The sequence below is a fragment of the Dendrobates tinctorius genome, unplaced genomic scaffold, assembly GCF_039654945.1.
Source record: "Dendrobates tinctorius isolate UK_male_01 unplaced genomic scaffold, ASM3965494v1 ptg000070l, whole genome shotgun sequence".
Lineage (NCBI taxonomy): Eukaryota > Metazoa > Chordata > Amphibia > Anura > Dendrobatidae > Dendrobates > Dendrobates tinctorius.
In genome coordinates, this window is record NW_027361738.1 from 22,539,227 (window position 1) to 22,564,121 (window position 24,895).

The following is a 24,895-nucleotide window of genomic DNA, read 5'->3' on the forward strand; positions in this document are numbered from 1 at the left end:
TATCCTATGGCTAGGCCAATAATATCAGTTAGTTGGGTCAGACACCTGACATCCCCACCAACTGGCTATTTTCAGCTCCGTTGGCATCCGGATGTACTGAGTGGAACAACATAACAACGTACACTGTTTGGAAGCAAAAACCAAAAATTAGAGATGACCTTAGCTTCTTTGCAATTTAAAACAACACAGACTAGGAAATTCCAGGACCGGGAAAAGGGAAAGGGAACTTAAATTGGAACATTGGAGAGCATTTAAATAATTAAGTATGCTAGTAAGTACACAAAGAATGTATTTTTTCCCTGCTGGCTAAAAACATCAATAGGTTTTCCATACAATATGTCATCTGCTGTGTCTTACTGGTCAACTGCAGAGAAGTCATTGAGAATTTCTGACATTTTGATGAAATGTTGCATACTGTAATTATTTCTGACATTACTTCAATGTTCATTCATACAAGTGTACCAAATATATTTATAAAATAAGGTATATTACTACACTGGATGATTTCAGCACTTATTTTCAGCTTTGACACAAGACATTGTCCTCTTCTTAACTTCAATAACATTTCTATCTTCTAGGTTACTGGAAAGCAACTGGGAATAATAACAATGAATGTGTTCACTCTGCTTTCTGCAGTCATCATTTCCTTTGTATATGGCTGGCAATTGTCACTAATCATCTTTGCATATGGTCCATTAGTAATTGCAGTCAACATCATTAAGAATAAGGCTGCCTTACATTACGCTTCCAGTGATCGCAAGGCCCTGGAGGAAGCTGGAAGGGTACATTAATATTTCTGTCATTCTCATGTACCAGTCAAAAATCCAATCTTCTAGACAATTAGTTAATTTGATTTTTTTTTAAGGCTATGTGCACACGTTGCGGAATTGCCGCGGAAATTTCCGTGGGAATTCCGGACTTCCATTCTGCGGGAAATATGCGAGAAAACCGCATTTTAATTCCCGCCTATTTCCCGGGGAAAAACTAGCGATTTGCAAGCGTAATTAGCTTGCAGAATGCTAGCGTTTTCCAAGCAATCTGTAGCATCGCTTGGAAAACTGATTGACAGGTTGGACATACTCGTCAAACATAGTATTTGACTATTGTGACCAACTTTTTACTATTGAGGCTGTCTATGCAGCATCAGTAGTAAAAAGATCTAATGTTAAAAATAATAAAATAAAAAATGGTGTTTTTCTCACCTTCCGGCGTCTAGTGCAGCGTTCCCAATCATCGCGATGCTCCCGGTAGGTCCCGTTCCCACTAATGCATTGCGACAATGACCTTTGATGACGGTGCGGTCTCGGTCTCGCAAGACCGCAATGTCATCAAAGGTCATTGTCACAATGCATCACTGGGAACGGGACCTGCCGGGAGCATCGCTGAGGCCTGGTGACGCTGAGAGGGACATCAGAAGGTAAGAATTTTTATTTTAATTCTATTTTTTACAGGGATATGGTACCCATGGCCTGGAGGACAGTCTCCTCTCCTCCAGACCATGGGTACCATCCGCAAATGTTCTGCTTACTTTTTGCATGGTGAGCACAGCCACATGCGGAAAGTAAGCAGAACAAAGCATTCCTAAGTGTGGTGAAATTGCAAAAAAGTGCCATTGTTTTTTTGCTTTGTTATTTTACCATGTTCACTAAATGCTAAAACTGCTCTTCCATTATGATTTTCCAGGTCATTATGAGTTCATAGATACCAAACATGTATTGGGGTTTTGACTTTTTTTTAACATTATGCCATTTACGGATCGGATTAATTCTTTTTGTATAGTGATAGATTGGGCAATTAAGAATGCGGCAATACCAAATTTGTGGGGGGTTTTCTTTATTGTTTTATTTTGAATGGGGTGAATGGGTGAGTTGAACTTTTATATTTTTTTATATTTTTAGAAACATTTTGTTTTACTTTTTACTTGCTTCAATAGTCTCCATGGTAGACTAGAAACTGTGATCATCCGATCGCTTGTGCTATACAGAGCGGGGCTTCAGCCCTGCTCTATGCAGCTAAAATGATCACTTGCTATGTAGCGCCGACCACTAGGTGGCACTCATAGAAATCTGGCAATAACAACCATAAAGATCTACATGGCCGGATTGGTGATGCCCTTCCAGCGGAAGCATGTTAAATGCCGCTGTCAGAGACTGACAGCGGCATTTAACATGTTAGCAGCCACGGGTAGATCGCAATTCCACCTGCCGCTGTTAGGGGCACATGTCGGCTGTTCAAATCAGCTGACATGTGCCAGAAAAGTTGTGGGCTCATCGTCGGAGCCTGCAGCCATCAAGGGAAATCCACCTTAGATATAACTATTAGAGATGAGCGAATATGTTTGAAAAACGACGCGCTATATCTCATCTTGTCATTTAGTGACAGTGAAATTCATTTTTGTGCAGAGCTGTTGCAGAATAAAAAAATATATTTTTCTGCCACATACTTGATACAGCACGCCATATTCCACCTTCTCATTTTGTGGCGGTGAAATTCAGCTGTGTGTAGATCTCATGCAGAGTAAATAAAAAATAAAAAAAAATTCTATGACAAATACACAGCAGGCTAGATCTGATGTTTGAAATTGTTTGGAGCATATATTCTAATGTATACAGGTCTCATCCACACACAAAAATACTTTCTTCTGTCACTAATATGATACAATAGGGGAGTTTGCAGTTTGAAATTGTTTGAAGCGTCCACACTGAAACAATTCTTTCATCTGCTACTAACGTGATACAGTAGGGAGATCTCAGTTTGAAATTGTTTGGAGCATATCTTCTATGTTATACACGCGTCATCCACACAAGAAAAATTTCTTCTGTTACTAATGTGCTACAGTAGGGTAGATCTCACTTTGAAATTGTTTGGAGCATATATTCTTTGTTATACAGGCCTCATCCACTCTGAAGCAATTCATTCTTCTTTTACTAATGTGATAAAGTAGGGGAGATCTCACTTTAAAATTGTTTGGAGCATATTTTCTTTGTTATACATGCCTCATCCACACTGAGACAATTCTTTCTTCTGTTACTCACGTGATACAGTAGGGGAGATCTCACTTTGAAATTGTTTGGAGCATATCTTCTATGTTATACAGGCCTCATCCACACTAAAAAAATACTTTTTTTCCGCCATATTTCACCTTGACATCTAATGCCACTGAACTTCAGCTGTGTGCAGAGCTGTTGCAGAGTAAAAAAAAATGATTTTTTTTTCAGAGATTCAGCATGCCATATTTCACGTTGTCATTTACTGTTGCTGAAATTCAGCGGTGTACAGATCTGGTGCAGATTAAAAAGTCAAATTTTTTGTTGGTAACAGTGTACTCCAACCACACTACCTGAGCAACATGAGTGGGAAAAAGCGAGATCATTGTAGAAGGGGGAATATTTTTAGCTTGGATCCGGGCCAAGGCGAAGTAGGGTCCGAGCAGCATCCTGAACCTTGTCGCCAGACGTTAACCCCTGAGGGTGAGGTGATCCTGATGAGACTCAGATATTTGAGGCTCAGATGGACTGTACTGTGCTGACATGACAAGAAGAGTAGGAGGGTGACTCTGAGGGCAAAGAATGGGATAACACAGAGAATAATGATGATGTTGTAAATCCCATATGGCATGAACACAGAGGCAGGCAGCTGAGTAGGTCATCTGAGGAGGTGAAGGAGGAAGACGAGGCAGTTACATTGCGCTGTACGGTGTAGACACAGAGTGATGCAACCACAACAAGCACTGTATCCTCAATCACAACTGTGGCCAGCTGTCACGGTTCTGCAGCACAGGACTAGGGTAGGAAGGGGAAAACTGACCCTGCACTGCGACTAGGCTGATACCCTACGATGAGGAGGGAGACCCATTCCTTGTGAATAGACCCACTGACGATCCTAGGTTAATCTCAAGCAAAGACCTAAAGATAGGGGAAGGGGGTCCCTGACAGATCTAAGGACTGGGTACAAAAACGGGTCACCTCCTAATAGAAAAACAAAGGGAAGGCAGCAGAAAAAAACTGAAAACAGAAACTAAGACTAGCAGAACCAGAGGTCATAGAACTGCACTAATTATACACACAGAAGGCAAAGCAAGGCTCCAAGCCAGACTTCAAGCGGATTAACACTGTTGTCCAGCAAGGAATGGGAGACAGATGCAGGTTAATGAAGGGTGATACAATCACCTGACCCAAGACAAACCCAGCACCGGGGGAAAAAGACCAGCAGCCAGAACACTACAAGAAAATGGCAGATAGTCACAAACTGAACAGATGGGGTTGCCTAGCCTTGGCCTCTTTTGACACTGCATAGGATGAGCCAACTCCCATTATCTACCAACGTTGCAAAAACAAACTGAGTAGAGGAATCCCAGTACCTCTGGTTCTTTACCCGCTCCAGTCAGGCTGAATGAAAGCCCGTCAGCTGTAAAGGAAGCGGACATGCCTGCTGTTTTTGACCGATCTCAGAGAATCGAGTCCATTGGGCCTGTATTTATTTTTTAAAAAACAGGAGTGTTGGTGGCAGCGAGGAGTGTGGGGCTATTGTGGAGTTAGTAATGATTTTATGGCGGCATATGCACACATTTCCATGTGTATTGATCCGGAGGTAGATATGTCGTAAGCTCACTTTTAGTTTTCCAAAAACTAATTATTGTGACCAGCTTGTGGCCTTCTTGGTTAATTGATGCCCAGTCGTGTAATTGTCTGGACGATAGGGTCCAGCTGAGAGCTCTTCGCTCCATAAATCAAAGCACGCGGTTCTGCGTTGCTCACAGCCTGTGATCTCTATGACTATTGGATGGCCAATGCAATTTGTTGGCCACGGAAATTAAGCTATTTAGCCTTTTGGATACAGACGGTTTCTAAAAGCTGATAGCTGTTGCAGCCCCCCAGTACCAGTTGCCCAATCAACATTATTTCTCTTAGAAAGATATGCCTGCGCTAGACCAGCATGTCGCAGATATCACCCATTCCCTTAAAGCTACACTACACACCATAGGATGGAGAACTAAAATACTAGACAACAGGATTGGAGAACTAAATTACTAAACAGCTAGCGTTGGACAACAAAACAAATGCACACCATAAGGTAGAGAATTAAACTACTAGACAGAGGTTGGAGAACTAAAATACTAAACAGCTAGAAAAATCTCCAGTTCAACATTTTTGTAGATTATGTATATATATATATGCAAAAAAAGTGCCCTAAGATTGAGAAAAATAGCGACTCTGTAAGATAATGAAACAAGGAGAGGATATAGTCCATACTAATTAATAAAAACATATATTTTATTGAAATAATTCATTGTAAATGCAAACTTCCAACACAAATAATGAGCAAGCTAAGGGGTGAAACAGTGACAGAGTAAAGGGAGCCAGAGGTGCTATTTGTATTATATGACCAAGAGTTAGTGCATGCAATGCAGTCAACTAGAAGCATGTAGGTTAACCATCCTATGAGTAATCAAGGTAGTAATATACATGGTAGATGAGTGCACATGTACTTGCGAATGTTCAGTGCAGCGCTATACAGTGTATAGATAATGGATGTTAAATAATCTCTATGTTGAAGCTAAATAATGTGTAACAGCACATCCAGTTTAGTCCCTGCACTGAAAACAGACACAGTAACATGCACAATACCACCCATAGCATATGAATGCATATAATGAAAATTAAGTAATGTATGGTAACAAATAGAGAGCATACATCAAATGCAGCATCAATTGCCCATTGGTTTAGTTAGGGTAGCACCCCAGCTCGCTGTCCCCAACATACATTTGACTTTTGGTTGCTTCCTCAGGGGGGCCATTACTTATGCATTTGTATGTTCGTATTTACAATTAATGTTTTTATTCATTAGCATTGACCTCTCCTTTTAATTTACTAAACAGCTAAGGTTGGAGAACAAAACAAATACACACCAGAACATGTACAACTAAACTGATAGACAACAGGGGTGGCAGGACTAAACTAGTACACACCAGGGGATAAATAACTAAAGTACTAGACATCAATGTGTCACTAGACACCAATCTTGGAATCCTCAAGGATTTGCAGGACAAACCTCTGTATCTAACACTTCCTCCAGTGCTTCTACCTTCTCCACCTCCTCTAAGGCCTCCACCTGCACCCTCAACTTCTACCTTAATGAGACACAAGTTCCAGAAGTGCAGAGAGAATCCCACCACCTCTGTACTGCGCAGCCAGGGCTCACCACAATCAGCCAGTGTTTAAATTAATATGCCTTGGAGATCGCAGTCATACAGATCAAGTGTTGTGGACAGCTATCCATACCGAGTTTGAGCAATGGCTGTCTACACTCAACCTGTAGCCAGGGAACGCCGTATGCGATAACGGTGCAAACCTGGTGGTGGCCCTACACTGTGGCAACTTTACACACGTGCCTTGTATGGCTCGCATCCTCAACCTGATAGTACAGTCATTCCTCCTCCACTGTCACAGCCTGGATGCGCTGATGCAGAAACCACTGTCGTGTGCCTACTTCCACCATTCCACTTAAGTTGGTATAGAGACCTTTTGGCCTACCGGTTAACCGGTTGATATGTGATGTAACTACACCTTGGAATTCAACTCTGCGCATGTTCCAGCCACTGTGGCAGCAGCACCGAGACCTCGTGTAGTATGACATTTTGCATAGCCGGGCACAACACAGTACAGACGTGGTGCAAATCACACTTGTGAAGTGGACATACTGTAGATTAAGGACTTCTGCACTCTTCTGCACGTTTTCGAAATGGCTACTAATATTGTTATCGCTTATAATGCTGTCATCAACCTTACTATTAGGTCGGGATCACACTACCATGTGTGATGTGAGAAACTCGCACGAGTCTTTCACATCAACACCCGATTTCTATTTCTATGCAGCCGCAGCTCCGGTCCTGAGTGCCGACGGCAGTGCCGGGTGTTGATGCGAGAGACTCATGCGAGTTTCTCGCATCACACACGGTAGTGAGATCCCAGCCTTACTGTCATCTACATGTTGGAACAAAGTTTGAATAGTCTGGATGAGGAGGTGGTGCTGGTCCCGGAGGAAGCAGAGAAGATTACAAAAGGGTTAACAATATCTCTAAGTTCAGGTCTGTCATCTCACAGGCAGTTGACATGGGAGGAACAAATGGAGAAGAATGAGGAGAAGGATGAGAAGGAAGAGGTGATGGACATGCAACAGTTAGGAGATGAAAAGGATAATGATTCCCTCTCTCTAGTGCGTGGTTGCCAGGAAGGGATGGAGGAAGCAAGCTTGAGAATAATTCCACCACCAGCACACTATGGACTTGTCTTTGATGAAAGAGATGGATCCATGAGCACCTCCATGCACCATTAGGGCAGCGTGGTGGCTCAGTGGGTAGCACTGCACCCTTGCTGCGCTGGAGTCCTGGATTCAAATTCCACCAAGGACAACATCTGCAAGGAGTTTGTATGTTCTCCCCGTTTTTGCGTGGGTTTCCTCTGGGCACTACGTTTTCCTCCCACATTCCAAAGACATACTGATAGGGAATTTACATTGTGAGACCCATTGGGACAGCGACGATAATGTGTGCAAACTGTAAAGCGCTGCGGAATATGTTAGCGCTATATAAAAAAATAAAGATGATTATTTTTTACCTCTATCTGCAACATGATTGTTGTCCATTTTGTTAGGATTCGATATAGTGATGACTACTGGGTTGCCAGTCTGTTCGATCCAAGATGCAAAAGAAAATTTTGCCAGTTGCTTCCCCCCTGGAAGGGCACGCGCTCATGCTGCAGTATCAAAGCATGCTGGAACACAATCTTGACAGTGGTTTTCCCCAAGACATCAGTGAGGCACACAGTGTGCATCGCAGTGACACACCGGGTATGGAATTATTCAGACCCGTTTAAATTTTTCACTCTTTGTTTCATTGCAGTCATTTGGTAAATTCCAAAAAGTTCATTTTTTTTTCTCATTAATGTACACTCTGCACCTCTTCTTGACTGACAAAAAAACAGAAATGTAGAAATTTTTGCAAATCTATTAAAAAAGAAAAAACGAAATACCACATGGTCATAAGTAGAGTTGAGCGAAACGGGTCAAAAAATTTCAAAAGTCGCCGACTTTTGTCAAAGTCGGGTTTCATGAAACGAAACCCGACCCTAGGATGAGGTCGGCCACGAGGTCGGCGACTTACGCGCCAAAGTCGCGTTTCAAAAGTTTGTTTTGCGCTCTTTTTCAGCCAATCAGGATCCACGGACACTGTGGGCAACGTGATGACATAGGCAGGGGTCACCACCATCTTTCAGAAGGGCATGCAAGTGATTGGCTTGCTTTGGTGGGCGTCACAGGGGGTATAAAAGGGCGTGCACGCTGACCGCCATATTACTTCTGCCGATCTCAGTATAGGGAGAGGTTGCTGCTGATTCTGTAGGGAGAGCGTTAGGCAGGGAAGAAGACAAAAAAACTGCTTCTGCTGCTAGCGATTTGGCCTGCACAACACACCAGTCACTGTGTGTGCAGTACAAGGGGAGGCTATATAGTGGTGTATCAGTGGTGTTGGTTGTTGGGCTGCCTTCTAAGGCTTCCTGACATTCCTGCATTGCTGTTTACCCACTGCTCCGCAAACTGCTTTTTTAAAAGCAATCCCAATTTTTTTTTTTTGTCCTGCTGAGAAGAAAAAAAAACTGCTTCTGCTGCTAGCAATTTGGCCTGCACAACATACCAGTCACTGTGTGTGCAGTGCAAGGGGAGGCTATATTGTGGTGTATCAGTGGTGTTGGTTGTTGGGCTGCCTTTTAAGGCTTCCTGACAGGCTGGCATTGCTGTTTACCCACTGCTCCGCAAACTGCTTTTTTAAAAGCAATCCAATCTCCCTTATCCTCTAGTCACTTTTGTCACAGCTGTGCCATCGAGCCTGTCACATAGCGCTCAGATATTCATTGGGCCTCACACAATCCAAAAGTGTCCAGTGTCCAAAAGTGTGTGCAGAGATTCAAAATCTCCCTTATCCTCTAGTCACTTTGGTCACAGCTGTGCCATCGAGCCTGTCACATAGCGCTCAGATATTCATTGGGCCTCACACAATCCAAAAGTGTCCAGTGTCCAAAAGTGTGTGCAGAGATTCAAAATCTCCCTTATCCTCTAGTCACTTTGGTCACAGCTGTGCCATCGAGCCTGTCACATAGCGCTCAGATATCAGTGGGCCTCACACAATCCAAAAGTGTCCAGTGTCCAAAAGTGTGTGCAGAGATTCAAAATATCCCTTATCCTCTAGTCACTTTGGTCACAGCAGCTGTGCCATCGAGCCTGTCACATAGCGCTCAGATATTCATTGGGCCTCACACAATCCAAAAGTGTCCAGTGTCCAAAAGTGTGTGCAGAGATTCAAAATCTCCCTTATCCTCTAGTCACTTTGGTCACAGCTGTGCCATCGAGCCTGTCACATAGCGCTCAGATATCAGTGGGCCTCACACAATCCAAAAGTGTCCAGTGTCCAAAAGTGTGTGCAGAGATTCAAAATATCCCTTATCCTCTAGTCACTTTGGTCACAGCTGTGCCATCGAGCCTGTGACATAGCGCTCAGATATCAGAGGGCCTCACACAATCCAAAAGTGTCCAGTGTCCAAAAGTGTGTGCAGAGATTCAAAATCTCCCTTATCCTCTAGTCACTTTGGTCACTGCTGTGCCATCGAGCCTGTCACATAGCGCTCAGATATTCATTGGGCCTCACACAATCCAAAAGTGTCCAGTGTCCAAAAGTGTGTGCAGAGATTCAAAATCTCCCTTATCCTCTAGTCACTTTGGTCACAGCTGTGCCATCGAGCCTGTCACATAGCGCTCAGATATCAGTGGGCCTCACACAATCCAAAAGTGTCCAGTGTCCAAAAGTGTGTGCAGAGATTCAAAATCTCCCTTATCCTCTAGTCACTTTGGTCACAGCAGCTGTGCCATCGAGCCTGTCACATAGCGCTCAGATATTCATTGGGCCTCACACAATCCAAAAGTGTCCAGTGTCCAAAAGTGTGTGCAGAGATTCAAAATCTCCCTTATCCTCTAGTCACTTTGGTCACAGCTGTGCCATCGAGCCTGTCACATAGCGCTCAGATATCAGTGGGCCTCACACAATCCAAAAGTGTCCAGTGTCCAAAAGTGTGTGCAGAGATTCAAAATCTCCCTTATCCTCTAGTCACTTTGGTCACAGCTGTGCCATCGAGCCTGTCACATAGCGCTCAGATATCAGTGGGCCTCACACAATCCAAAAGTGTCCAGTGTCCAAAAGTGTGTGCAGAGATTCAAAATCTCCCTTATCCTCTAGTCACTTTGGTCACAGCTGTGCCATCGAGCCTGTCACATAGCGCTCAGATATCAGTGGGCCTCACACAATCCAAAAGTGTCCAGTGTCCACAAGTGTCTGCAGAAATTCAAAATCTCCCCTGTCCTATAGACACCTTGTACCTTGTTTTACATTACTATATAGTTTGTTGGATTTTGTCTACATTTCTACCAAAAATGAGGAAGGCTGGTGGAAGAGGCCGTGGAATTGGGCGGGGGTTGGCAGCTGGTAATGATGGTGTTGGTGGTGGATCTGATGGTAGTGGCAAGAGCAAAATAGGACAGAATGCAGGAGGTGTTGAGCCTGCGTCATCGTCTGGCTACATAAGGCCTCGAACGCTTAGTTTTCTAGGAGTTGGCAAACCGCTTTTAAAGCCAGAGCATCAGGAAAAAGTTTTGTCTTACATTGCTGACTCAGCCTCCAGCTCTATCGCCTCCTCTTCTGAAGTTGTAAAAAGTAAAAGCACTGAGTCGTCATTGGAGGCTCATGTTCATGAACCACACCTTTCCTTGTGTCCTTCACCCCAACCAAGATTGAAGGATGACGCAGGCCATACTACTGATTACTCCATGGAGCTGTTTTCACGTACCATGCCTGGATTATCAAGTCAAATGGTGAATTACCCAGGCCAAGATGAATCTGACATGGAGTGCACTGATGCACAGCCGCTGATGGATGATTCTGCTGGTACATTCACTCAGAGCACTACAATGTCCTCGCAGTGTACAGAGCCAGATTCTGACCCTGATGAGACTCAGGTGCCCCTTCCCGCACACTATACCACCATACACGGTGACACAGAGGAAGGTGCACATGACATAGAAGAGGAGGTGATGGATGACCCAGTTTTTGACCCAGATTGGCATCCATTGGGGGAAGAGGGTGCTGCTTCCAATAGCTCAGATGAGGAGCATCCACAGCAGACATCGACATCGCAACAGCTGTTATCTGGCAGGCCCGGAGCACTCCAAAGACAGGTTCCAAACATCAAAAGAGTTGCTGGACAGCTTGTCCAGAGGGTCAAAAGATCACAGCATGCTAGGCCGCAAAATGTCTGCCAAAGTAGGAAGAGTGCAGTGTGGCACTTTTTTGAACAAAATCCTCATGATCAGGCCAAGGTTATCTGTAAGAAGTGCGCAAAGACCTTTAGCCGAGGGAAAAATCTGAAAAATTTGAATACCAGTTGCATGCTTAGACATTTAACCAGCATGCACTTGCAAGCGTGGACACAACACCAAACCTCAAGTGCCACATGTGCAACTGATCACAACGAAGGTAGTCAGCAACGCTACATTGTTTCCCCCACTGTAAGCCCACCGGTTAGCACAGCAGCAAATGTTGAGGTGTCGTTGCAAGGCCACAGCAGTCAGGGAATCCCACTGTTATATCAACGAAAGACTGATTCTAGGCCATCAGAAAGAACACCAACTCCATCACCATCATCAACCCTCTCTCAGTCCGCCCTGTCCACCGCTACTTCCACCATATGCAGCTCTCAAGTCCAGCTCACCCTCCCAGACACTATGAGTAGGTCAAGAAAGTACTCAGTCTCTCATCCGCGTACACTGGGTTTGAACGCCCACATTGCCAAACTAATCTCGTTTGAGATGATGCCCTTTCGGTTGGTGGAAAGCACAGCTTTCCGCGAACTCATGGCCTATGTAGTACCACGCTATGACCTACCCAGTCGCCACTTCTTCTCTCGCAAAGCCATCCCAGCCCTCCACCATCATGTGAAAGACCGCATTGTCCATGCACTCAAGCAGTCAGTGAGCGGAAATGTGCACCTCACAACTGATGCATGGTCCAGTCGGCATGGCCAGGGCCGTTACGTGTCCATCACTGCGCACTGGGTTAATGTGGTGGATGCAGGGTCCACAGGGGACAGCGGTGGTGGGACAGTGCTGCCTAGCCCACGGTATAGGAAACAGTTGGCTGTAGGCGTTCGACTCTCCTCCTCCTCCTCCTCCAGAAGCGAAAGCTCATCCACAGAGCGCAGTCGTACGAGCACTCCATCTGCAGCTGCCACTGTTGCACACGATGTGTCCCCCTATCGAGCAGCTAGTGGAAAGCGTCAGCTGGCTGTGTTGCAGATGATGTGTTTGGGCAACAGACACACCGCCGAGGTGCTGGCCGAGTACTTGAAGCGACAAACTGAGTCATGGCTGGGCAGTGTACATCTTGAGGCAGGCAAGGTAGTTAGTGATAACGGCCGCAATTTTGTGGCAGCCATAGCCCTTTCAAAACTCAGCCACATACCTTGCTTGGCTCACACCTTGAACCTGGTGGTGCAGTGCTTCCTCAAAAATTATCCGGAGTTAACAGCCCTGCTCCAGAATGTGCGAAGACTGTGCGCGCACATCCGCCGGTCGCCTGTACACTCCGTTCGTATGCAGAAGCTGCAGCGATTGCTCCACCTTCCCAACCACCGCCTCATTATCGACATTGCAACAAGGTGGAACTCCACCCTGCACATGGTGGAGCGGCTGTGCGAGCAGAGGCAGGCCATAATGCATTTGTGCGAGGATACACGGCCAGGCACTTTGAGAGCAGACATGGAGTTGACAGGTGTGCAGTGGTCGAAGCTGAAAGACCTCTGTAAAGTCCTTCAGTGTTTTGAGGAATGCACACGGCTGGTAAGCGCAGACGACGCCATCCTAAGCATGAGCATCCCACTTATGCGTCTGCTCATGCAAACTTTGATGCACCTTAAGGAGCAGGCGTCTGCAGCCAATGTTGATGAGGAGGAAGAGAAGGAGGGAATCCTTGATGACATTCAGCCATTGTCTGCTCAGGGACCTCTCCTGGACGAGGTGGAGGAAGAAGAGGAGGAGGAGGATGATGACGGGGATGATTACTTAGGGGAGGAGGATGCATCTCGTGGGGCAAGTGAAAATGTTGGCGTGGCAATGTCTGGTACAGGGTTTGTGCGTGACTGGAGGGATGTGGATTTGCCAGAAAGTGCTCCTCCACCCAGCACTCGCAGTGCATCATTGACACCGGGAACATTGGCCCACATGTCAGATTATGCCTTGCAGATCCTAAAAAGGGACCCCCGCATTGCCAAAATGATGAACGATGACGACTACTGGTTGGCCAGCATCCTGGATCCACGCTATAAAGGCAAATTACAAAACATCATGCCACAGGAGAACCTTGACCTAATATTGGCTAATAAACAAGCAACTCTGGTAAATCGGTTGCTTGAGGCATTCCCAGCACACAGCAGCGGTGATGGTTCTCACACGAGCCGTACGGGCCGGGGGCAGCTTGGCAGAGGTGTTCGTGGTGCACACAGCAGAAGTGGCATTGGAGACAGGGGTTTCATGACAATGTTGTGGACTGATTTTTCAAATACCGCTCACACAACTGGTAATACTGCATCGATGGAAAGTGACAGGAGACAGCAGTTGTCAACTATGGTTACAAACTACTTTTCCTCCCATATCGATGTTCTCCCACACAGGTCATTCCCCTTTGACTATTGGGCCGCTAAACTGGACACCTGGCCTGAATTGGCCCAATATGCCTTACAGAAGCTCGCTTGCCCAGCTGCAAGTGTGCTATCGGAAAGAGTCTTCAGTGCAGCTGGATCAATCCTGACAGAAAAAAGGACCCGTCTGTCAACCTAAAATGTGGATGATCTAACCTTCATTAAAATGAACCACGCATGGGTTTCCAAGGATTTTGTCCCACCTTCCCCTGATGACACATAGGGTGACAGAAAAATGGCTTGCTTTGGTCCACCTCTTCCTGGGACTTCACCTATTTCGCCTTTTGCATCAGCTGAATGTCCAACATCAACATATGCCACTTTCTAAAACTCCCTAACTGTGCTGCCTCCCCCCCCATGGCCGGGGTCACCACCTAGCGCACGACACCGTGCGAGTGCCGTTGCCCTGGACAGGTGGGTAGGCCGACTCTTGGGCGCGGGCACTGGCACAGGGTCCCTCATAGTGCAATCAAGTGTCTCTGACGGTGGTGGTGCACACCCGCCGTCAGATACACCGCTGTACTATGAGGGGCCCAGTGCCAGTACCGACGCCCAAGAGTGGGCCCCCCTTGCTTGGGCAGGGCCCCAACATTTGCAATCTTTACCTCTCCCTGCTCCTCCGGCTGTGTAATCTGGGCCGTCAAATCCATACTGTGCCTGACACCGTCTGAGCCTGCCTCCTGATGTATAGACATATATTTTGAATGTGTACGCTATCCATACATGTTATCCGGGGAAACGGTACCCTTTCTAACCTTTGTGCAATCACGTGCAATCCATACTGGGCCTAACACCGTCTGAGCCTGCCTCCTGAGACATATATTTTGAATGTGTACGCTATCCATACATGTTATCCGGGGAAACGGTACCCTTTCTAACCTTTGTGCAATCACGTGCAATCCATACTGGGCCTAACACCGTCTGAGCCTGCCTCCTGAGACATATATTTTGAATGTGTACGCTATCCATACATGTTATCCGGGGAAACGGTACCCTTTCTAACCTTTGTGCAATCACATGCAATCCATACTGGGCCTAACACCGTCTGAGCCTGCCTCCTGAGACATATATTTTGAATGTGTACGCTATCCATACATGTTATCTGGGGGATACGGTACCCTTTCTAACCTTTGTGCAATCACGTGCAATCCATACTGGGCCTAACACCGTCTGAGCCTGCCTCCTGAGACATATATTTTGAATGTGTACGCTATCCATACATGTTATCCTGGGAAACGGTACCCTTTCTAACCTTTGTGCAATCACGTGCAATCCATACTGGGCCTAACATCGTCTGAGCCTGCCTCCTGAGACATATATTTTGAATGTGTACGCTATCCATACATGTTATCTGTGGATACGGTACCCTTTCTCACCTTTGTGCAATCACGTGTAATCCATACTGGGCGTGAGAACGGCTGGCGAGCTGTTAAGCAAGCTACAGCACCTGTGGTTTGTACACGTAAGTTTTTCATTTTTTCAGGAGTGACGGTTAGGCCTAATTCCGGAACTGCGGTTGACCTGCACTTACTGGGAAATCATTGTTCGCGGGTAATAATTGTAATCAGTGATCCCCATCACTAACGTTGTTCAGCGGGTTATCTGCACCTGTAAGCGACAAACGCTGGCCTTTTCAGTGTAGCGCACATGCAGCCACGGACATGTAAGGGCATGACACACCAGTTATTGGCCAATCTCATGTGCCAGAGCCTCACGTGTCCCTCTAGTAAGCCGGACTCGGACCGCGGGGCATGACGGAGTCTCGTTCGTTAACGGAATTAAGCTTGCAATGTGTGCATCTGTTCTGTAGCTGGCATGGTTGAGGTTTCCCAGGTGGAGTCGAATTTAACCGTAGGCTCCACTCCTGGTGGTGCCCTTCTGGACATTCCTTTAAGGTTCAGCTTTGCAACCATACTGCCCACGTAAAACAAACACTTTGCCTTCATGAACGCTGTTTGGAGGGTCATGACTCGTGGGAATAACGCCGCCCAATCAGTTAACCTGCTAGAGAGATCCTTCGTTGCTCCCAAGCATGACATCACACTCCCTAGGAAGAAGGTAATGCCACTGTGGCAACCGTACTCCTGGGGGCGACACAAGTGCACTGATGCCCAGCCACTGCTCGATGAATCTGCTGGTACATTGACCCAGACCACTACATTCCCCTCGCACGCTACACGACCTGAATCTGACCCTGATGAAACTCAGGTTACCCTTCCCATATACAGTTCCATCTTACACGGTGACAAAGAGGAAGCTGCAGATGAAAGTGCAGGTTCGGCCCACCCGCCATCAGACACACCACCGTACTATCAGGGGCCCTGTGCCAGTGCCGTCGCCAACAAGTGGGCCCCCCCTGCTTGCCCAGGATCACAGCACTTGCAAAGTTGAAATACTGTGCAGTGAGATGGAAGATGGGGACGACGAGAAGTCCAGACAAGTACAGGGATTCCCTAGCGAGGAGACTTATTTGATTGTTTTCAATGTTGGGACAGCAATTTTTGGGGAGCACTATACTCTGGAGAATGATAGATGGTGCCCACCATACACTGGAACATTCCAAAGGTGGACATCAGACACTGGAGCAGCATTTACAGGGCCCATTATACACTAGAGCATTAGAAATGGGGCCCATTATGTTTGGAGCATTATTTGGGCCTATAAGACAGTGGAGTTTCATCCATGGGGACCAACATATACTGTAGCATTATGTGGAGCTCATCATATACTGTTTCAAACATTATATGGGACCAATGATTCTGTATGGAGAAATAGATGGGCCTCGTCATGAGATGTAAAAAGTGAGGTATTTTTCATTGTACTATACCGCTATTTCTCTGCCGTATCGGAGCATGATGAGTTGTGGTATGTGTTAAAGGGGCGCTCTTTCGCCCAGGGCACATGAAAACCTGCAGCCAGCCCTCCCCCCCCACAACTTTAGCCAAATAACCCCCATTTTTCAGTGCGTAACTTGTATTATGAAGTTAATTAAGGTTGACAAGCTTAAGTAAGAAGAATTGATGCTTTTGGCATTCAAATGGGCACTGTAGGTGTGTTTCCTGTCCTCCTCTCACTGCCGACTTTTATTCCCCATTGACTTACATTGGGTTTCGTGTTTCGGGACGACCCCGGCTTTTCCCTATAATCGGACGATCTTGCTCGACCCGACTTTTGGAAAAGTCGGGTTTCACGAAACGAAACGCGACCCTAAAAAACCAAAAGTCGCTCAACTCTAGTCATAAGTCCCAGACCCTTTGCTCAGACACTCATATTTAAGTCACATGCTGTCCATTTCCTTGTGATCCTCCTTGAGATGGTTCTACGCCTTCATTGGAGTCCAGCTGTGTTTAATTAAACTGATAGGACTTGATTTGGCAAGGCACCCACCTGTTTATATAAGACCTCACAGCTTACAGTGCATGTCATACTAAATGAGAATCATGAGGTCAGAAAAACTAGTCAGTGAGCTCAGAGACAGAATTGTGGCAAGGCACAGATCTGGCCAAGGTTACAAAAGAATTTCGGCAGTACTCAAGGTTCCCAAGAGCACAGTGGCCTCCATAATGAGACCACCAGACCACCATAATGAGACCACCAGAAGTCTTCCTAGACTTGGCCGTCCAGCCAAACTGAGCAATTATGGGAGAAGAGCCTTCGTGAGAGAGATAAAGAAGAACCGCAAGATCACTATGGCTGAGCTCCAGAGATGCAGTTAGGAGATGGAAGAAAGTTCCACAAAGTCAACTATGACTGCAGCCCTCCACCTTTATGGCAGAGTTGCCTGACGGAAGCCTCTCCTCAGTGCCAGACATATGAAAGCACACATAGAATTTGCTGAAAAACACATGAAGGACTCCCAGACTATGAGAAATAAGATTCTCTGGTCTGATGAGATGAAGATACACCTTTTTGATGAAAACTCTAAGCGGCATGTGTGGGGAAAACCAGGCAGGGCACTGCTCATCACTTGCCCAATACAATCCCAACAGTGAAACATGGTGGTGGCAGCATCATACTATGGGGGTGTTTTCCACAGGGCTGTGGAGTTGGAGTCGGAGTCGTGGAGTCGGAGCTCATTTTGGTGGAGTTGGAGTTGGAGTCGGTATAAAATGGACCGACTCCGACTCCTAAAATATATAATAAATAGGGTACAGTAGTTCAGTGCAGAATATTTTTTCATAGGAATTTGGGAAAGTTATGAAATGTCCTATAAATGACTGTTCTATTCCTGATCTAAGGCTACATTCACACACAGCGTTTTTCCTGCGTTTTTTGAGGATACGTTTTTCAGTTGCAAAAGCAGATCAGCTTTTTAAAAAACCGCATCACCTGAAAGGTTTTTGAGCTCATAGCTAATGTTTTCAATAGCAAAAGCAGATTAGCAATCTGCGCTATCTAACTATATATCCATTTATCCATATCTGTCTATCCATATCATATCTGTACCAAAAAGAATGAAAGCCGGATAGCACACAGACTAGCACTCCTTTTTTTTAGCACCATTCAGGTACATCTCATAGCTGCCCAAAAGGATGCCCAGGACAGGCGTTGCTCGTCTTCAGTAACACATCAACATCAATTGATAGTTGGAATAAATAGACTGCATTTATCACCACATCTTCTTAAGGTGCAGGCTTTATTTTCAAGTGTAGGGGTGTGCAGTATGAGGTTCTTCAGCAGCTGAGGTGTGCAGTATGAAATTCTGCTGAACAGTATGAGGTTCTGCCCCCCCCCTAGGTTTGATCCTGGCTATGCCCATAGTGTGAATGTAGCCTGAGGATCTAGGCTTTATCTTAGCTGAGATAAGTCATAGTGTGTGTGTAGGTGTGTATATATATATATATATATATATACACACACACACACATACAGTATATATATATACTGTATATATATATATATATATATACATATATGTATACACACAGTACAGACCAAAAGTTTGGACACACCTTCTCAATCAAAGCGTTTTCTTTATTTTCATGACTATGAAAATTGTAGATTCACTCTGAAGGCATCAAAACTATGAATTACCACATGTGGAATTATATAATTAACAAAAAAGTGTGAAACAACTGAAAATACTGTATGTCATATATTCTAGGTTCTTCAAAGTAGCCACCTTTTGCTTTGATTTCTGCTTTGCACACTCTTGGCATTCTCTTGATGAGCTTCAAGAGGTAGTCACCGGAAATGGTTTTCACTTCACAGGTGTGCCCTGTCAGGTTTAATAAGTGAGATTTCTTGCCATATAAATGGGGTTGGGACCATCAGTTGTGTTGTGCAGAAGTCTGGTGGATACACAGCTGATAGTCCTACTGAATAGACTGTTAGAATTTGTATTATGGCAAGAAAAAAGCAGCTGAGTAAAGAAAAATGAGTGGCCATCATTACTTTAAGAAATGAAGGTCAGTCAGTCCAAAAAATTGGGAAAACTTTGAAAATGTCCCCAAGTGCAGTGGCAAAAAAACATCAAGCGCTACAAAGAAACTGGCTCACATGAGGACCGCCAAAGGAAAGGAAGACCAAGAGTCACCTCTGCTGCGGAGGATAAGTTCATCCTAGTCACCAGCCTCAGAAATCACAGGTTAACAGCAGCTCAGATTAGAGACCAGGTCAATGCCACACAGAGTTCTAGCAGCAGACACATCTCTACAACAGCTGTTAAGAGGAGACTTCCTGCAGCAGGCCTTCATGGTAAAATAGCTGCTAGGAAACCACTGCTAAGGACAGGCAACAAGCAGAAGAGACTTGCTTGGGCTAAAGAACACAAGGAATGGACATTAGACCAGTGGAAATCTGTGCTTTGGTCTGATGAGTCCAAATAACCTCCCTAAATCTGACATTTCCCTCTCCGTGGGTGGTACCACAATTACACCCCGGCAGCAGGCACGCTGTCTGGGTGTTATGTTTGACACCAATCTCTCCTTCATATCCCATATACAATCCCTTGCCCGCTCTTTCCGCTTACACCTAAAGAACATCTCTAGAATCCGCCCTTTTCTCACTATGGAAACAACAAAAACCCTCACTGTTGCATTGATCCACTCTCGCCTGAATTACTGCAACGCTCTATTAATTGGCCTCCCCGTCACTCGACTATCCCCTCTCCAGTCCATACTTAATGCAGCGGCCAGGATCGTCCATCTGGCTAATCGGTACTCGGACGCGTCCGCTCTTCGCCAGTCCTTACATTGGCTGCCCATTCATTATAGGATCCAATTCAAAGTACTTGTTCTCACCCACAAAGCTCTCCACAGTGCGGCACCCCCTTACATCTCTTCTCTCATTTCTGTCTATCGGCCTAGCCGATCGCTGCGCTCTGCAAACGTCTTTCGACTAACCTCTGCACTAATCCGTACCTCCCACTCCCGACTCCAAGACTTCTCCCGTGCTGCTCCTATCCTCTGAAATGCTCTACCCCAAGAAATCAGGACTATCCACAATTTGCATAGTTTTAGGCGCTCCCTCAAAACACACCTGTTCAGAGCGGCCTATCACGTTCACAAATCAAAGTCATTCTCTGTGTAAGTGTGCGTGTGTAGCCCATTCACTATCTCCATCCATCCTTCACTCCCGCAAGATGGCTGGACCTTCATTGTAAATACACCATTGTAAATACACACCTGTACTTTGTATCTCCCTCACCTCATTGTAGATTGTAAGCTCTCACGAGCAGGGTCGTCCTATTTCATCTTATTTTGCTTTAATTATTGTATTGTTAACGTTGTTACTTATGACTTGTGTTTTGAAACTGTTAAACTGTAAAGCGCTGCGGAATATGTTGGCGCTATATAAATAAAGATTATTATTATTATTTAATTTGAGATCTTTGGTTCCAACTGCCATGTCTTTGTGCGACGCAGAAAAGGTGAACGGATAGACTCTACATGCCTGGTTCCCACCGTGAAGCATGGAGGAGGAGGTGTGATGGTGTGGGGGTGCTTTGCTGGTGACACTGTTGGGGATTTATTCAAAATTGAAGGCATACTGAACCAGCATGGCTTCCACAGCATCTTGCAGCGGCATGCTATTCCATCCGGTTTGTCTTTAGTTGGACCATCATTTATTTTTCAACAGGACAATTACCTCAAACACACCTCCAGGCTGTGTAAGGGCTATTTGACCAAGAAGGAGAGTGATGGGGTGTTACGCCAGATGACCTGGCTTCCACAGTCACCAGACCTGAACCCAATCGAGATGGTTTGGGGTGAGCTGGACCGCAGAGTAAAGGCAAAAGGGCCAACAAGTGCTAAGCATCTCTGGGAACTCCTTCAAGACTCTTGGAAGTCCATTTCCAGTGACTGCCTCTTGAAGCTCATCAAGAGAATGCCAAGAGTGTGCAAAGCAGTAATCAAAGCAAAAGGTAGCTACTTTGAAGAACCTAGAATATAAGACATATTTTCAGTTGTTTCACACTTTTTTGTTAATTATATAATTCCACATGTGTTAATTCATAGTTTTGATGCTTTTAGAGTGAATCTACAATTTTCATAGTCATGAAAATAAAGAAAACTCTTTGAATGAGAAGGTGTATCCAAACTTTTGGTCTGTACTATATATATGTAATCGATATTACATAGTGTATGACATTTACAATTTATTACAATTTTTTGTGTTCTAAAGTTGTATTCCAAGAAATAGATATTATATTCTATCTAAATGTCTTGATTATTGGATCATAGAAATGATTAAATGTCTGATGTTCACATTGTACTACAATAAATTTTTCACTTAAATATAAACAATATATGTGGGAGTCGGAGTCGTGGAGTTGGAGTTGGAGTCTGAGTCGGTGTAAGGGAAATTGAGGAGTCGGAGTCGCAGATTTGGCTTACCGACTCCACAGCCCTTTTCCAGCTACAAGGACAGGACGTCTGGTTGCCATTGAAAGAAACATGAATGCGGCAAAGTACAAAGATATCCTGGATGAAAACCTCTTCCAGAGTGCTCTGGACCTCAGACTTGGCAAAGGTTCACCTTCTAACAAGACAATAACCCTAAGCACACAGCTAAAATAACAGAGGAGTGGCTTCAGAACAGCTCTGTGACCATTCTTGACTGGCCCAGACCTGAAAATGGCTGTCCACCAACGTTCACCAGCCAACCTGAAGGAACTGGAGAGGATCTGCAAGTAAGAATGGCAGAGGATAGCCAAATCCAGGTGTGAAAACTTGTTGCATCATTCCCAAGAAGACTGATGGCTGTACTAGCTCAAAAGAGTGCTTATACTGAATACTGAGCAATGGGTCTGAATACTTATGATATTGTGATATTTCAGTTTTTCTTTTTTATTAAATTTGCAAAAATGTCTACATATCTGTTTTTTTTCAATCAAGATGTGGTGCAGAGTGTACATTAATGAGAAAAAATGAACTTTTAAGAATTTACCAAATGGCTGTGTAGGGTCGGTAGGCCGAGCTGGGGGGTGGTCCCTCTCTTACCGCGCAGAGATGTAATAGAGACACGATGGAGGCAAATATCGGGTACAACAGGTCCAAGTTTTATTCTCTTCGCCGTCCACCTGACGGCCTCCGCAGTACACCGCACTTCAATACAGTTTACTACACTTAACTTCACTTCACTTATCGGCTCTCCGTTTCCAGAGCTGTTTCCCGCACACCGTACTTTACACCGGGGACGTACATATACGTACCGGCCCCTCTTCACTTGTTGACGCTCCTGTCAGATCCGTCACTGTGGCCGCCTTAGGCCCGTAAACCAACAGTACTTCTACTGAACAGTCATCTCCCTTGATCAATATGGTATGCTTTACCTCGGTGCCTCGTCTATACTGCGGTATTTTCCTGTCAGGACCACCCCCCTGACATTCTCTCTCCTCAGTCCACCTGGTTTGGTTTTCCTCAGAGTGCACAAACTGTCGTAGTCCTCCTGTCATTCGAGCTCCCCCTGGGGACTGGAACCTTCTGGAACCCTTCCTCAGTAATTATATTATTCCCAGTTCCCTGTAACTCCGCCCCCATGACCAACGGTTTCCTAAGCCCTAAGCTGATGTCAAGTCCTTTGCTCACACTCCTCCCTGCCCTCTAATGGTCAACCCAAGGTACTGCACATCCACTACACTTTCTCAGCTGTTTCCACACTGTAGTAACTGACACCTATCTAAACTGTGCAAACCTATCTTTCTCTATTCTAACATGTCCGTCCATCAGGTCACCTTCCCTACACTCTTCTCTTCCTTTATCTATTGTCGTCCTCGACAATCGTAATCCCTGCCTTCGTCGTTCTGAAGCTTCACCTACACTCTGTTGTCAGACCAGCTGTTGGGCCAAACCCACTACCTGCGGGTGCCGAACCAAACTGGGAGCACCATGCTCTGAGCAGCCTACTGCTACTCACCAGCACGCACGCCACATGACGTCTTTCAAATTGGGCTAGGTACACCCATATTCTCTCTATGGCGTGTACCTTCCCCTACTCTCCCCTTCTGTCACCTTCCACTGTCTGGTACGCCATGATCGAGGTCTCACACCTACAGATCATTGCCGGCGTCCGCCTTCTTCCTTCCGGGGTGTCCGTAGTGTCGGGGAACTGACCTAGGACGGCTGTCTTTCTCACATCTTCCATCTCTTTTACCTTTCTTTCATGTACAGGTCATGGTCGGTGTCTCGGTCTCCCAGACCCTCTCAACTCATAGACCCCTTCGATCTCATGTTTCCTAAGGTCACAAAGACCTTCCCTTACCCGGACCTGTTGCATTTACTTTTGCATATTAGACAACAAAACAACTTTATAATGGCATAAGTACCCCTTTTTCTATTTTTTTTCATTTACCATTTCTTTTTAACCAACAAAACAAACAAACAAAAAAAATATAACAGACTTTCTCCTCCTTCCTTTAACATTGACACTTTTCTTTTTGCATCCCCGCTATGTCAGGCAAACCAACTTCAACACTTATAACAAGAAAAACATTTTTCTTTAACCTGGATGCAAACTGTCCCAATTATCTGCATAATGGTGTAGCGAATTCCCAACAGTCCAAGCCATCTCCTGGTGGCTGGTAGCAAGGGACCCCACAGCCGTGGAGCTCCCAGGATGCAAGAAGTGTCTCTAAAATCCTTTCTGCAAGTTAGTATATACGAGCCGTCCCGGAGATCGTGCAGCCGCCATGCCAGCCTCTCCCCTGTCATGGAGCAGGTTCCAGACTTCCTGCTCCCTGGCCTTCTTCTTCTTTATAACTTCTGCGACCCAAACAGAGGGTCCGGTACAAGCCCTGGAGTCCGGTGGGCGGGACTTAACCGAGGGTGATGGCGGGGCAGAGGCAGTTGATGATGTCAGCGGTCCAGCAGCCTCTGGGGCTGGGTGGCGGGCAGGGACAGCCGTATTTCTCGCAGATTGGGCCACAGGGCCTGACACATAGGCTGCAGCCGGCTCCAACGCCGGCATAGCCGCGACCGCGGGGTAGGCTGCACCCGGAGTTCCAGACGGAGCTGGAGTAGCTGCCGATTCCAGGAATGAGGTCGCTACTGGCAGGGGACACGCAGGAGCACCTTTTGTAAACAGGCTCTGCACCGGCGACACCAGGCGTGGCACCACCGGGCATGATGAATCAGGAACGGGAATGGAGGCCCTGCTCAGCTCAGCGTAAACAGTAAGGGCCTCCTCAGCCAGGCTTTCAGATACACAGGGGGTCACGTGCTGCGGCTGAGTAGCGGGGACTTCTTGCAGAGCCGCTGGTGGAGCTGCTGGCAGAGCTGGGGGGAACTCTCACCTTTCCCCGACGTCGCGGCCTCCGTCACTTCTTCCCGCGGCTTCTCCCGCAGTCTCTATTCTTCACCCCGCCGTCCGGCGGGGCTGGCCTCCAGGCTCAGGGGCTCCACGGGGAGGCTTCCCGGTGATGTCTTTGGCGGCTGCTCCTGTAGGGTCCGCATGAGATCTGGAAGACTGTCCATGACTCCCAGCGAGACTCAATCTCCCGACGCCATCGCCACTCCAGGCGCCCAAGGCCCTAAGCTGATGTCAAGTCCTTTGCTCACACTCCTCCCTGCCCTCTAATGGTCAACCCAAGGTACTGCATATCCACTACACTTTCTCAGCTGTTTCCCCACTGTAGTAACTGACACCTACCTAAACTGTGC

General features: G+C 46.0%; 1 protein-coding gene across 4 annotated transcripts in view; it reads left to right on the forward strand.

The window, feature by feature from the left end:
* The window catches only part of LOC141095454 (ATP-dependent translocase ABCB1-like), a 485,663-nt gene that overhangs the window by 375,465 nt on the left and 85,303 nt on the right, over nucleotides 1–24,895 (forward strand). For all 4 annotated transcript variants that reach the window (XM_073581458.1, XM_073581459.1, XM_073581460.1 and 1 more), the window contains one exon: nucleotides 579–782. In XM_073581458.1, coding sequence (XP_073437559.1) covers nucleotides 579–782 — 204 coding nt within the window. The remainder of the gene's footprint in view (nucleotides 1–578; nucleotides 783–24,895) is intronic.